The sequence below is a fragment of the Galleria mellonella genome, unplaced genomic scaffold (genome assembly GCF_026898425.1).
Source record: "Galleria mellonella isolate WM207_F2 unplaced genomic scaffold, CSIRO_AGI_GalMel_v1 utg64, whole genome shotgun sequence".
In the NCBI taxonomy this organism is placed as follows: domain Eukaryota; kingdom Metazoa; phylum Arthropoda; class Insecta; order Lepidoptera; family Pyralidae; genus Galleria; species Galleria mellonella.
Window position 1 is genome coordinate 4,220,076 of NW_026442133.1, and position 16,148 is coordinate 4,236,223.

Here is a 16,148-nt window from a genome sequence, read left to right on the forward strand (position 1 = left end):
ATATATATATATATATATATATATATATATATATATATATATATATATATATATATATATATAAGACGCCTGTCTCCCATTATAGGCAGAAACAATGGAAATAATTTAACAACAAAACATCTTCAAACATGAATAGATTGACAATGTGACCAATAAAATAAACTATTATATAATTAAACAATGAATCATGAAGTAGATTCAGAATTGAAAAAGATGTCTACATATAACATATTATGATTGATTGATCTGATTATAATGTACGTAATATTATATTCTGGTGGTCTACCATGAAACGAAAATCCGAATTTTCGGGCTCAATTTCGTATTTTAGTTCGTACCAAAATCGACCCAGTAAATGGAGCTTAACATTTCCTTCATCATAAATCCTATCCTAATAGTCCAGAGGTCCACCTACGGTATGGAAGAAAGAATTGAGGAAAAAAGGGAACGTTGAAAATGCGTAAAGGGAATTGGTAAATAAGAGGAATAAGGGGCTTATATGGGAAAGTAAAGGGGGGGGAGCTACAGTTACGGAAAGGACTGGGACACTGCAGCGGCTCTGGAGGCCAGGGTCGCTCCCGTTATATACCTGTATGCCCTTGTTCTAGAATCGGACAGATTTCTAAAGAAGAACACCCTTGACGCGAGAATACCCCTGGCGCGCGTTTCAAGTTTAAATTTATAAAGTCACGTATACATTTATGACCCAAAAATATATATGACTGGTAGAGAATGCCATCAGGCATTAAGTCCGCCATGTAGACATATTCTAATGTGTGTAAAAGTATAAATAAATAAATAAATAAATAAACAAAATTATCATAAATATATGCATGCGTCTCACACCGAAATAAACTACGACTCGGCATTGGCCATCGGTTCATCGACACAGTGAGTCGCGCGCGTGCAACTTTCATAATCGAATTTCCGGTATCCGAAGTGTGCAATTCTGTTTACGGTTTCAATAGACAACTGTGTTGTTGTAAATTTTGCAAAACTAATAGTAATCTGTAATTTTACTCGCGTGACTTAGAATAAAAAAATACCTATATAATTTAGAATATAGTTTTTCATCTATAGAAAACTACATCCCAACTATCTGGACGAGTGGCGTATTCCACCGTGCGTTTTTCAAGGCACTTTCTTCCACGCAAAACCACTCTTTGGAATCAACTTCCCACAGCAGTATTTCCGAACCGATATAACATCATAACCTTCAAGAAAAGAGCATATTCCTTTTTAAAAGGCCGGCAGTAGCGTGAACGTCGATAGTCACTTAACATCGGGTGAGCCGCATGCTCGTTTGCCCACTGTGTTGTAAAAAAAAATAAAAAAAAATATTCGCGAGTAACAAAATTTTCTATCTACCCGTATAAAGCAGGGTATTAAAATAAAAGAGTATGATTAAATACTAATCAATAATATTAATATTAAAGTCGCTATTTTTTACGTATGTGCATGTTTGATAATTTCAAGCCTTGTAGTTAAATAACATTCGTACCGATTCAGCCTTGACCGATAATATAAAAATCAATATCAATGAAGTCGGCTTTTTATTATACCTACTTAGAATAGCAACAAGCTGACGATATGATTGATGGAAAATGGTAACAGTAGCTTATAGATATAAAAAGTACTATAGACATCACAAAATATACTGTGACGCCAATGATACGCCTCATAGATTGTCATTCCTAAAGACTATGATGTTATGCCTTAGCACCCTGTAATTTCACTACCATATCTTCATATCCTTTCCAAACCGAAACAAACCATGTAAACTCAGTTGTATTGTAGAAACACGAGTGGGACAGAGATGCTCATGTCAATGACCTTTGTACAAAATATCCCTCTAAAATGGTAAAATTACGACTATTAATAACCACCCTACGCTTTTTAAAGTTTTTTTACGTAAATATTACGACCACGTTTAAAAAATTACCCTCATTAAATATATCTAGCTTCTTCATATCGAAGATGTTGAATAGGTACATATGAATAAATAAATAGTAGTAAAATACAAACTCATTTACTATCCGGAAACAAAGAGAGGCGTCGATTCTCGAGAGCTATTACTTCCCAAACGAGAAATATCTCTATAATAAAAAAATTAAAAATATGTAGTTATTAATAAAATTAATTAATCGCTCGATTATCAATAGTTACGGACCACCAAGAGCTAAATTTAAAGTAGTATGACTCAAAACTATATTTAAAAATAAGGCCATTATAATATTTATTAATAATACATATTTCGCTACATTATCAATAACATTTTTTTCGGAGAATTAATCCCGCAGAATGGTGTCAAGGAATAAAAATAAACCCAGTAAAAATATTTTGCTAATTATTACCGTTTCTACTTTTTGTACTTATAATGTGCTTATCACAGGTTTTTCTGCCAGAAAAAGGTCATCTCTCAATAATAATAATATACAGGAATAATTATATATTCAAAGAACAACTTATGCCGGGTTTTTTTTTTTTATATATATATACGACTTAGAATGGCAAACAAGCTGACGGCCCACCTGATGGAAAGTGGTAACCGTCGCCTATAGACATGAGCAGTACCATGGACACAACAGAGTATATTGTTTTGCCCATGATACCCCCCATGCGTTGCTATTCCTGAGGACTCAAGTGTTATTCCTCTGTTTTAATAGTATAATGTTTACTAAGAAGTGCTATATTATTATAAAAATACTATTTAATTATTTAGTTGAATTTACTTCATTTCCTAACGTGATGCTTATTCAAATAGATCGTAATTTAATCTACTCAAATAATTTAAAAAATGTCAGTTTATTCAATGTACGCATTCGTAATATTCATTACTTAGCGGATACTTTAAAAATTTTTGTGTTTGATTTTATTTTGTCATACCGAAAAATCAAACACTTTGCTAAATAAATATTTCTTAATTATGTATAGGTTACCAACTTACTTCGTGTGCAAATTACGAAATCGGAATACCTAAACAATGTGGCAATATTCTACATTAGCAATATTCGAGTAAGGCAAATTTATTTTGATATGACATGAATATATATTTAACTTTCTTTGTATTTTGTCGATATTAGGTTGCATCATAAGTACAAAGTATTCATTTGCTATATGAAAAATTAAATAGAGATAAAATATTTTTAAAATAAGACCAAAACTTCACATTAAAATCTTTCTTTTTATGAATCTATACAATAAGTAAATTATATTAAAAAATTGCATAATACGATGTTCATCAGTGATAATCACTGAAACCACTCAACCGATATTGTTTGTTCTAATTGCTCATAAATAAGAAAAAATAATCTAAATAAGTAAATAATCTAATGTAAATAAGAACAATTCAAAACAATAGGTATTAATAGTCAAAACATCATTTGACGTGTCGCTAATATGTCAGCTAAAGTTATAATTATATAAGGTATATGGTATAAGGTAATATGATTTCAGTTAAGTACAATGATTGTATAGTGCACTTGCCTATTTAATTACTAACATTTTCGCCAAACCCTTGTATGTGTGTATTTCAGAAATATGAAAACCAAAGGAATTGGTTTATTCCTTATAGAAGTAGTTTCTAAGTGGCATATTAAGATAAGACATCACCGTTTTTAAATTGAACCTTCAAAAACACAACAGTGAAAAATGTTTCTATTTTGATGCAGAAGTTACTGAATGACAACGGAATCAACATATAGACAAACATTAGAAAACAAACATAAAAATTTTAAAAAATATGTTTAAGGTTTCTGTTGCTCTGGTTAAGACCCCTCATATTATTATATATATTTTTTAATTATCTCCCATATACGAACATTGTTTAGTTATTATTTTATTATATAACTAAAATAATCGATTATGTACATATAATAATACATAATATTACAAATATTGTAATATATTTTTTACGAGTTGTTACTATGTTAGGCTTTTTTTTATTTTAAGCAGCAAAAACATTAACTTTTTTTTAAATACTAGTAATAAAAGAAACGGTTAACTTTCACGTAATGCCTCTCGAATCGATGGCCTGGAATTTGAGACTGTTCTGGATCATAATCGTTCGCTTGGTAGTGAAACTTCATAATATTGCAAACTAGATATTTCATACGCATAGGTACAACGTTGCACGCGTAGTTGGAAAATTCAGGTCACCAGTTATATGCATAAACCTAACACGGTGTTTGTTATGTATAATAATCATTACAATTAGTGAAATTTAAATATGATCTCAATTAATTCAAATTGAGATAAAAGTAAATTTAATGGTGTTTTTTTGTTGAGAGGATGAATATAAAGTAAATGTACCTATGATCCTTTAAAACACTTAAGTTAGAAATCATACTTTCTCCTGAGTAATAAATGCGTAGTGCTTTATAATACCGCACCTACCAGGAAATAGAACGAAACTTGTTTATTTACTTACTTCATTGTAAACTTCAAAGTTCTTAGAATTGTAAAAGTCAAAATAATATTTTTTAATATACATACATATATTTTGATATCTCATGTGTGAACAAATTGAAGTTTAATACTTTACTTTAACTACTTATTCATATATAACGTATTATATATTTCTATCAAAATATTTTCATTTAGACTTACTAATCTTTTTTTTTTATTTTTGTGGATTGAATTTTCTTTTAAATTGCGCAAACTTAGGTTATATAGATAGAACCTCCAGCCTCAAAAACGGGTCGACTTTTTATCATCGTCAAAAATTTAAAATTTATTTTAAAATAGTCAAATTAACTGACTCGTTTTTTTATTATACTTACACAACGTATCTTAAAATGTTTATATTTAATTAAAATGAGTTTTTGCGCACTAAAAAGGAGAAAAATTATAAGACGGAAAATAGACTAATAAAGAAATCACTTATAATAAGTAAATATCCTCAATTTAAAACATAAATATAATTATAAATATTCGCTTTTTTTTAAGATTACACGCCATTTTTAATGTTGCAAGTATTGTGAAAAATTCCCCATAGGTGAATTAAAATTTCCGAAATGAGATCATTTTTTTAATAAGAATTTAATTATTTTTATTTGTATTTTGTGCTATTTTTTACATAATATAAATATAATATTTATAGGGACATGGAGATATTATTGAGTAGGTATTGTGCAGACATTGTTATTTGACCGATTGCTTAGAAAATCAAAATATAAAGATTCACGTATAATTTAATTATGAAAAAAACCGGTATCAGACTTAATAAAAATGTCCGCTATTTTTATTTAAAGTGATAAAAGTATTTATTTGAATAAGAAAAAGGAAATAGCATTAAGAAATTAAACTTAAGATAATATACAATTAAATATTTTTTACATTTAGTCAAATTAATTAAATAAAAAATCGGGCTAAATCCAATGTAACATATATAAAGTGTATTATAAAACAAGTTGTTAATCTGTAGATCATAAATTAGAAAGATCCAATACTTCCGTAGGCATCTACAAGTATAAAGAACTGATGGACGCTTGGTGCATGATATGCATACTTATCATAGGGTGATTCCTGTCATAAGTTGTAATTCTGCCGCAACCTTGACAATCTGTTATTAATCGAATATGACGTAGTGAATAGCAATTAAAACAATCATAGCGATAAAAAAGCTAGTGGCATCTTATAATTGAACTAATTAATACTTCAATTGTCCAAGGCTCTAATTTTGCAACCATTTTATAGTAATTTTATAAAAATATGTCACTCTATGGTCATTTCTTTTGAATGACCACATATGTGCAATGATACATGGTATGTATTATTGCACATATATATAGATTACAAGTGTACAAATCTTTCAAATCCAAAGTATTACTGTAGTCTAACTATTTATAGTATACTTAGTATTGTAGTTTTTATCATTTTTTATCCTAATAGTTATATATATTATGAATACGCGTGTCGTGGCGACGTTTAATTGAGGCAGCATTTTATAATGTAACCTTATTATCATGTATTTTAAGTAGACATAAATGTATGCTTTGTTATCCTTAAATAAATAAATAAGATTTTAAACACTCTATCCTATATCAAATGTTCTACTAAGACTTCACCAATTTTGTTACTTGTGCGTGGGTAGCATCATCTGATATCAATATTTTATAGCTTATTATCGTATTTCAAAACCTTTGTTTGTATCAAACAACTAAATACTGAAACCCGCAACTTCTTCCGTGTGACTGGGATATCTTAATAAAAAGTAATTAAAAATAAATAACGGGGGTACAAAGTAGCCTACGAGTATATCTTTTTTCATTACATATAGCACGTATCTAACAAATTTCATAAAGATACATTAAGCCATTAAAATACGAAATAGTAAAATAGAAACTCACTTTCACGTTTATAATATTATTAGTAAGGATTCTGTATAAAATAAATTTAATGTCTTACAGGATCACCATAAAAAATAGTTATTTTATAAATACAAGTAGAAATATTGTAAATTGAATTATGATTACAAAAATCTATTATTTGATTTGGTAATATTAGCAGTGATTATTTACAGTATTACTAGTAAACACTGCAGACGGGGATTTCCTATAAGTAAATAAAATTGGAAGTTATGGGTATTACTAAAGCAGAACGCCTTTAAAAATATAATTTGGTGAAATAATATAATTTGACTCATATATCTTATTTATATGTACTAAAAAGGAACTATCCTCACCATTATAATTATGGGGTACTAAACTGGTAAAACAGGTAATTCCAAGTTATATAACATATAATCCGGCAAAAATATGTTGATTATTTTGTGACATTGTAATAATGTTTAGATACAGAAGATCGAGCACACGATAATTTTAATGCTCTTTCTTTACGCCGATTTAAAATTAATTCTATATATAAGAAGCTAATAAATAACATAAGATTAATTTATAGATTAATTTTAGTTAATAAAGGAGGCTTGTAAATAATCAAGTAATAAATAATGATATGATAATCACGATAGTGTACACAACATTGTATACTTAGGATCATAAATTAGATTAAAAGAAAATCGCAGATGGCAAAATCGGAGATCAAGAGACTGTCAAAGATATAGAGGAATAAAGGTATCAACTGCAAAACTAAGATACTAAGATAATACTTGTGGGGGAATATTTCTATATGCCTAGAAAACGTGGACAATGATAGCTAGTAAACTTTCAAAGATAGATGCATTCGAAATATTGTACTAGCGTAGAACGCTCCGAAATTCCTGGACAGGCAGCGGGATAAATGAGTCTATTCTCGAACAACTTCAAATACACACAAGGTTATGTACAATTTGTAGACGGAGAGTTTTGAAGTGCTTCGGACACGTTTTCAGATAAAATCCGGACAATCTGGAAAGGATAACCTTAAGCAACTGTGTCGAGAGAAAGAGGAGTACCTAGCGGCCGAGCACCAACAAGATACACAATGGGCAACTAGAGTTCAATTGCACCCTGAAACCTTGTAAGAGGCCATCCATAAAACACAGATTCGTGCAGCTTGGAAATATGTGGACACAGACTAAAAATATTCCTGATATAACTTCGTTAATTATATATATATAAGTAGAAATATATAAGTAGTTTAGAAAGTAGAGGATAGGATCATAATTCTGCCACCTGGTTAGGTATATCGAGTTAAAATTAATTCTTTAAATATATGTGTTGTAAATAGCTTTGGATTATGGACTTATAGATTAATTTTTGTTAATAACATAAGCAGGCAGGTAATTACCAAATAATCATAAACGTATGAAACTGATCAGTTTTGACTCATAATTATCCTTATTTCCCTCCAAATTGTATAATTGTGAAAGTGAGTTTGATTGTTACGTCATCGCGCCTTAAGAGATCGCGCCTTATCAGATATTGTTAAATATTCTATTAGCGAACTAAATCCAATATAAAAATATAACAAAAGGAAAAGTAGAAAAAACCTTACGCTATAATCCATATAATCAGCATAATAATAAACTATATTCACTCTTATAGGAACTATAAGCTTCATGCCCAACATATTAATTGGTTTTTATACAATGCTATAATATCAATTTATTCATATTAATCAAATGTACTATAGAACTCAACAAACTTTAATAAAATATTGTAGCTGTGTAAATTTTTAAGTAAAAACAAACACTTCAAGGGGCCGTACAATGTTTGCTGAGTCAGCTAGTAATAAATATGTTAAAAAAGTATATTACTCGATAAATTACATTTATTTTTACTTTAAATTTTAGTTTATTGTTAACTGATATTTTTTTATAAAGAATAAATAACGTTTATTGTGAATAAACATGAATCATGATTTTAAGACAATTAAGATATATGGTATTAGCAACTAGCTATCGATTAATTTCTCAAATATATTGTCTCCCCCGGAAAATTATTTTATATTTGATATTTATGTTTGATATTAAACTAATTATTGTAATAATACTACACTATTCATTATTAGAATTAATTATAATTATATAACTAGAAACATTACTTCCGTGATGTTAATTAGATTTCTTACTTACCGGATATATCTGTAGTATAAGTATTTCCACAAATAGTTTTATAATTCTACAATGGCAATAATTATCTTTTTTCTTAAAATATTTTTAGCGAATATTAAGATCATAAATGAGAGACTAAAATTAATAACTCTGAAAATAGACAAAAGTCGTCTGATCTATAAGTATGCCAAACACTAAGGTACATAAAATTTTTACATAAGTACGAATACTGGCACAAACGTATATGAAATGTTTTTAACATATAGATATACTAATTTTAGCTGTTGCACCTACGAATAGATGAGAGATAAGAATAATAAGTAGCTTTTGTTACGCAAAAAACCACGACTTTAATTATAAAAAAAATATTGACTAACTAGTAACCTCGCTATTCTTATTTTATCATAAAATAATACAATGAAAATTTCACTCCGCTAATAAAAATCAGACATCAATTGTGACCACAATTAAATAAAAAACAATACTGAAATAAAATGTATCAATTAAAGAAAAATACAGACAAGTTGAAAATTTCTGCTTTTGAAAGTGTATTAAAAAAATAAAGATTACATAAAATATTATTATAGAAGAATAAATCTCCAGCAGTTCCCTCTTAATCTGTGTACAGATAGATTGACAAACAGACATATATAGTTTGCAGTTTGATTAGTAATATAGATTATGGCTTAGCAATAGCATTGAATTTAAATTGAATTATATTTATATTCCACTGGCGTATTTGAACTGTCCACATTTGACGTCACTTCATTAAAGAATCCATGATCATAAACGAATAATTTATCCTGTCAAAAATCCCGTGATTCATGATTAGGTAAATTTGTTGTTAGCGACATTCTAAACAGTGGCAGCTTGATCCACCCTTGACTGCAATTAGTGGTTTCAAGATCAAATTTCAGACTAGGCCTCTGAAATTTTTGCCTGTTACCGGAACAAACATATAGACAGACAGATAGGCTTTTTTTTCTAAGAATGATTATTATGTTGACTTCCATTGCTGTTATTAAGACCTCTCATATATTTTTTCTTGAATATATGCCATGTACAGACATAGTCTAGTTACAATTTTATTAGTAACAATTAAGATACCATTATTCATTATTATAATATCAATATTATACTCGTATTTTTAAACTTTCTTTCATTTAGACAAAAGATTCAACATTTAAATACGCAATATGATAAATAACACATTAACACGATGTATTAATGTGTTATCAGATAATGTCATTATCTGATTTTTACAACCTTTTAGTTAACTCGCTTCAATATGTAAATATTCCATTCAAAATTTGCTATGTATTTTAAACCACTTGCTGGTATCCGATTATTGTATCTGAAATTTGGCATACTTGTGTAAGATCGGTGACGATATAAAATTATGGCACTTCGACGGATGATCTGATAATGACGAAATTATGTCATTATATGATTTTGTATAGTGCCTTGAATCTGCTGATGAAACCTAAAGCATAAGTTTTTATATTTCATAGGTTAGCTTAGACAAAAACTTGTTTTTGGTATTTTTAATAGACTTGTTTGTAATATTTTTTGACACTTGATACTTCATGTATGTACTCGTAGATGCGTAATATGATTTACTTATCGAAAATCCTTCTATAAATTATGTTAAATCAGTGTAATATAGTGTTAAATACTCATAGTTATAATCGCTTCTAAAACACCCTAAAAAAAGTGTAACTATAACAACTATAAAAAATTATTAACATACTAAATGTACATTTAATATGGATACAGATGTGATTATAAAAAAATATTATTATGCATGTAATCTCAAATTATTACTACAAACTAGTAGTTAAAAGATAAAAGAATCTGGGAACTTCGAACTTGTAAATATGGCTATTAAGTTAATAACTAATATTTACTTTCCTAATACTGCGTGCTAAAGAAAATTAGGAAATAGAGAAATAATTTATTTATTTGTACAATTATTGAATTGTTAGCATACTGTTAATGCAAAATAGTAAATAAACATATACTTACTAAGAACTTACGCCATCTTTTATTAAGTCTTATTAATTAACATATTTTGGATGTTATTTATTTTATTATTATATGAATTTTTTTATTACTTTATCTATCCCGACTCACTATCTTGCTTTCCTATTTTTATATTTCCAGTAATTAGTACCAGAAGTGATAATAAATAATAAAATTTGAAACGATTCATCTATCACCTTGAGACCATTGTGCAATCTTTATTTAATTTTTTTGTTGCATTACAATTATTGCACTATATTATACAAAATATCATTTGTATTTATTATCCTAAAAATATATATTGGAAAATTTCATATTTTATTTTTAAATAATAGCAGCAAATTTACAGTACCAAAAGTTGTTTGAATTATTATTAAAAGATAAATTAATATAGTAGGGGGACCTCAATCTTTCTTTCGGTAGATGTGGTATTAAATACGCATAGACTGAGAGCCGATGACAAAATTCATTATTATGTATATAGTCAAGTAAAAAAATATATTCTAAAGGAATTATAACGACATGTTAAAAGAGTCACAGCAGTAGTAAAGTCGTATATTTGTTGCACAAGATTTTCCAGCGAAGTAACGACTTGGTAACCTTTCCTCTGCTTGACTGAAACATACAGTAAATTTCCATCCAGCCATATATAAATTTACATATAATTCATATGTAATATATATTTTACATATTACGTAAATTGCTGTATATGACTACTATTCTTATTGTGATTAATTGTAATCATATTGATATAACGAATTTAAATTTAATAAATTTACATTAATATAATAGTATAAATAGATACCTAATACTTCCAAAATTACATATTGATGTTATCTATTTTTATTTAGAGTTATTATTAAATCTCTGAAAATCTTCCCTTCCGACCAGCTCAATTCGTCGAGACTCGAACACGCGCCTCTCAGCTGTCCGACCCGAGAGTTCTATCTTAATAAAATTTATATATGTAGGTTAAATCATTCAATTAAAAAAAGAATAATCAAATATAATATTTTTTTATGCAACTTAGAATGACAAACAAGCTGACGGTCTACCTGATGTAAAGTGGTAACTATCGCCTATAGACATAACAGATATAACAGAGTATACTGTTTCGCCCATGATACCCTCCATGCGTTCCCATTCCTGAGGACTCAGATGTTATTCCTCTGTACCCAGTAAATTCACTGCCATATCCCACCCTTCAAACTGAAACACAACCTTGCAAACACAATTGCTTCACGGTAGAAAATAGAAATACGAATAGGACAGAGGTACCCAAGCAAACGACTTTTGTACAAAGTATGTTTGTTACTCAATAACGCTCAAACAACTAAATGAATTGAAATGAAATTTGGTACACAGATAGGTTACCTTTATATCACATTCTTACTGAATATATATGGTATTTTATAATTCACAAAAGCAAAGCCGCAATAAATAGCTATTTAATAATATAATAAAAAAGCATTATACTTTGTAACTATTACACTCGTAATATAAGTCTAACCAAATCTTTTAACTTACAGAACGTAAAAACATAATCAAGGGGGTGAATGGATGCTTCAAGCCTGGAGAACTGACAGCTATTATGGGACCATCTGGTGCTGGGAAAACTACTCTACTGAATATTTTAGCTGGCTATTCGTGAGTATTCAATACTCTACTTAATAATTGAAGATTTTGCTCTGCAGAAAAAAAAAACCTACTTAAATCATAACAAATATAATATACGCATTAAACTCTATTAATCTGTACTAATGCCCGTGTGGTCCCTGCATAGACTAGGCCACCCTTCCTTTCCTGTGGGTGTCATAAAAGGTGACTAAAGGAACTTAATGGTAGAGGGATGGGCACCAGCGTCCCTTTTAAAACATCTCTAAAAGCCTAACTGCCTATCTCCGATGCTTAAATTTCCTTTTACGACACCCACAAAAAAGGAAAGGGTGGGTGGGCTATTTAACCAGGACTACACAGTATATATTTTACATAATATAATATATAAGTAACAGGTTTCATAATGACGTCACCGTAATTTTTAGAATCTTTCAAATTACGTAATTCAACATTATGAGTTTCGCCTTTTATAGACTCCATATCATTATTTGTTTACTATTTACTTATTTTTACATCACATAACTGACGTATACGTAGCATGCGTAAAAAATACGCCTGCTATCTATTATATAACTTCTACATATAAACTATATTAATATATGTATGTGTATCATCACCCTTTGACGTAAAGAATTTATAGGCCCTGAAACAATAATATAATGCCCTGATGCAGCGTTGTCAGTTGTGTAATTTTTTCGCAATTTTGGGTAAAAAATTTGTATTATCGAAATTTTAGCGAATTTAAAAAAAAATTATATGGCCCTGAAGAAATTTGGATCTATTTTTGACAGCTTTGATATTTTCTATACTGTCAAAAATACCCAAATTTCAATACAATATATCCTACCAACGCAGGTAAGAGGCAACCAAAAATGAATGAAATCATATCGATTTGGAGATTTTTTTTTTTATATTAGGGTAAAAATAAAAAAATCATCTGGCAACCGTAGGGGAATTTATTAGTCTGGTTTAATGTTAGATTATTATTACTAATAGATTCCCTCTAATAATTGTTAATATTAGCCATTTCCCATGGTTTGCTCACATAAATATGTACATACAATGATCCTATTAATTAGATTCAGATATGAGTATAATATAACTTTATATCAAATTTCCATCGAATCCGTTCAGTTAGTTAAGTGTGATTAAATAATAAACATCCAAACATCTTTACAAACTTATCTATATATAATTTTTACATTTATAATATTTGTCACATTTTCTATATGACCCAAAACATAATGTCAAAAATTGAAGCGTTAAACTATAATTCCTCTGTTGCAGCAAACTTTCCATTAACGTGGTTATAGTATTAATAATCTAATATTATCAATATATTTATTTCATCATCATCATCTCAGCCATTTATTTATTCTTTACTAGATATGAGTAATTTATCGTCATTATTATATCTTGCTATGACCCTTATCTTTATAGTCATGATCATTTTATAATATGTTTAAAAAGCATGTTGCATAATAGATGTATCAGCCATTAACTCTTCACTGCTTAGCATAGCCTCCCCTATAAGAGAGGGAGGGAGCCAGTATTTGCCACGCTTGGCAGGCGGGTTGGCAACTGCAGTTTGACTTTTGGTGATGTTTAAAGAGGGACGCTGCTGCTCATCCATCGACTATAGACTCCCTTAATTGTCACTTACGACATTCTATGCCGGGACGTATACGGCAATAAGCATAATAATAAAAACTTTAAATCTAGGTCGAAATGAAAATGTAAAATTACTGCGCTAAATTGGATGTCCTTTTCAGATAAAACTTTTCAGTGAGAGATTTCTGGAGATAAACATTCTGAATTAATTGACACCTACAAATTTATATATAAAAAGTTGATATGAAAAATAATTATATATTTCCAATTAAGAAATTATGACAAATTAGGAAATTGTCACATAACCATGAATCGCGCTTATGAATAGGGTTCCTAGTTATTAAATTTGAAACTAACGTGAGTAAAACCGATATAAATAATTTCAATTAAGAAATGCTGTAAAATTTTATCTAATCAATACTTTTAAGTGTAATAAACAGGTAGAATTTGTATTCTATATGGTTAGCTTTAGATGTTTCTAGTATATATGTAAAATATTTATTCTTCAAGTTGGAAAATGGCTCGATGTATGTTAGAGGTATCATGTCACTTTAACTTATTAATAAACATATTTTATTACTATATAAAGTATCATGTTTACTTTAGGATAGAGTGTAGTCGTGTACTAAATATCATTCCCATCCATTTAGTACTTTTTGCGTGAAAAAATAACAAATATCCAATTATCTAAATATCCTTGAAAACAATTGCACTCGTATATCAAAGTATAAAGTGTACAGATGTTATCAACATTATTAACTGGATCTATAGCGGAAATATAGGTTTTATCAAATTAATAACAATCATAAAAAATAATTTGCATTAGTCATGCAAACTCCCGATCAAAGTCAAACTTTTATGTAATGACGTTATATTTATGGGTCATTCAAATCAGATGCTACTTGATTGATAAGAGCTTATTGACAATTAAAATTATATTGGAGTAGGCAAAAACAGTGGAACGCGAAGTGATATCCTCAACATTTACGAATGTTAATCTGTTCATATATCATCATCATGTCAGCCATAAGAAGGGTTTAGCTAGTAGTTGCCATGCTCGGCAAACGATGTTTTAAAAGAGACGCTGCTGCCTATCTTTCGACCATTAAGTTCCCTTAGTCACCTCTGACACCCACGGAAACACAGGAAGGTACCAATCCATCCAGGACCACACGCCATATATTTACTTGTACTTTTATCTTGGCTCTTTTTCAGTACACACCTATTTGATGAACTTACGTCCATCCAATCGGCTTCTACCGATATATCTAGTCATTAATACTCGATCTTTTCCATAATTCTTCTTTCATCCATCCTCTCCAAAAGAGTAAACCAATACAACATTACCTTTTCAGTATTTACCACTACATCCTTTTTCAGTCGACGCGTCTTTTAAATTACACTATTGTCTATATCTTATATATTCAGTAAGTGCAAATTTACATCGAATAGTTAGTGAAAGAAGGAAAAATTTTTTTACATCTGTATTTCGATTTGAAAGGGCATGGCAGTGAAATTACAGCAGAACCGTGTACATCACAGTATATTCTACATCATAATATGTAAAAATATTTACGGTTTTCTTCTTGCTAGTCTTTCGTAGAAATCTATATAGAATGTTATATAAATTCAAACTGAAAACAAATCAGTTTGGAGCCGATAATGGTTTCGTATAAATAGATAAGGTCAATGCAACACGGTCACTTCTCGATTCACTAATTATCACTGGCCTATCTCGAATTTGGTATCAATACTCATTCATTGTAAACTTGCACTGTGACTTATTAATCACTAGTTTTTACTCACTACTTTGTCCGTGTGACCAGAATATATTGATTGACTGAAATAAAAAGAAGCCTATATCGTATTCCATCTTAAATAGTGTTTATATATTGTGACGATTGGTTGAGACTAAAGAGATCCAAAAAGCAATAAACAAACTTCTTATAGCTTATGTTTTATATATTGAGGACTGGAAATTTGTATAATAATCATGTAATCGAAATATTTTATACAGATTACAGCATGGGATTCTTCAAAAGAGTAAAAAGAGGGGGGTAAAGAGATTTCTTCAGAATCGGCTACGGTCACGTAATATCCCTGGTATTGTAGGCGTTTATAGGCTATCAGGTAAGCCGTATGCTTGTTTACCACCTCAGTAGTATAAAAAATATATATTTGACTTTCTTTTAATATACATACAGTAATTATATGTATATCTATGTACAATAAAATTGTACTCTTAATTGAACGACAACTATACATTAAAGATATGAGGGGTCTTAATAAAATCAATAATAGAAGCCAAAACAATAATTTTCTTAGAATTTTATCTGTCTATTACATGTATATGGTTATATAGCTACTCGAGTAAATGTATCATGCAGAATTCACCCTTGTGAAC

The 16,148-nt window shown here is 29.1% G+C and overlaps 1 protein-coding gene across 1 annotated transcript in view; it reads left to right on the top strand.

Annotated features, from left to right (window-relative positions):
* Positions 1-16,148, top strand: part of LOC113512311 (ATP-binding cassette sub-family G member 1) — a 46,483-nt gene that overhangs the window by 12,612 nt on the left and 17,723 nt on the right. The window contains exon 3 of the mRNA XM_026896109.3: positions 12,046-12,163. Within this exon, the coding sequence (XP_026751910.2) occupies positions 12,046-12,163 (118 nt within the window). The remainder of the gene's footprint in view (positions 1-12,045; positions 12,164-16,148) is intronic.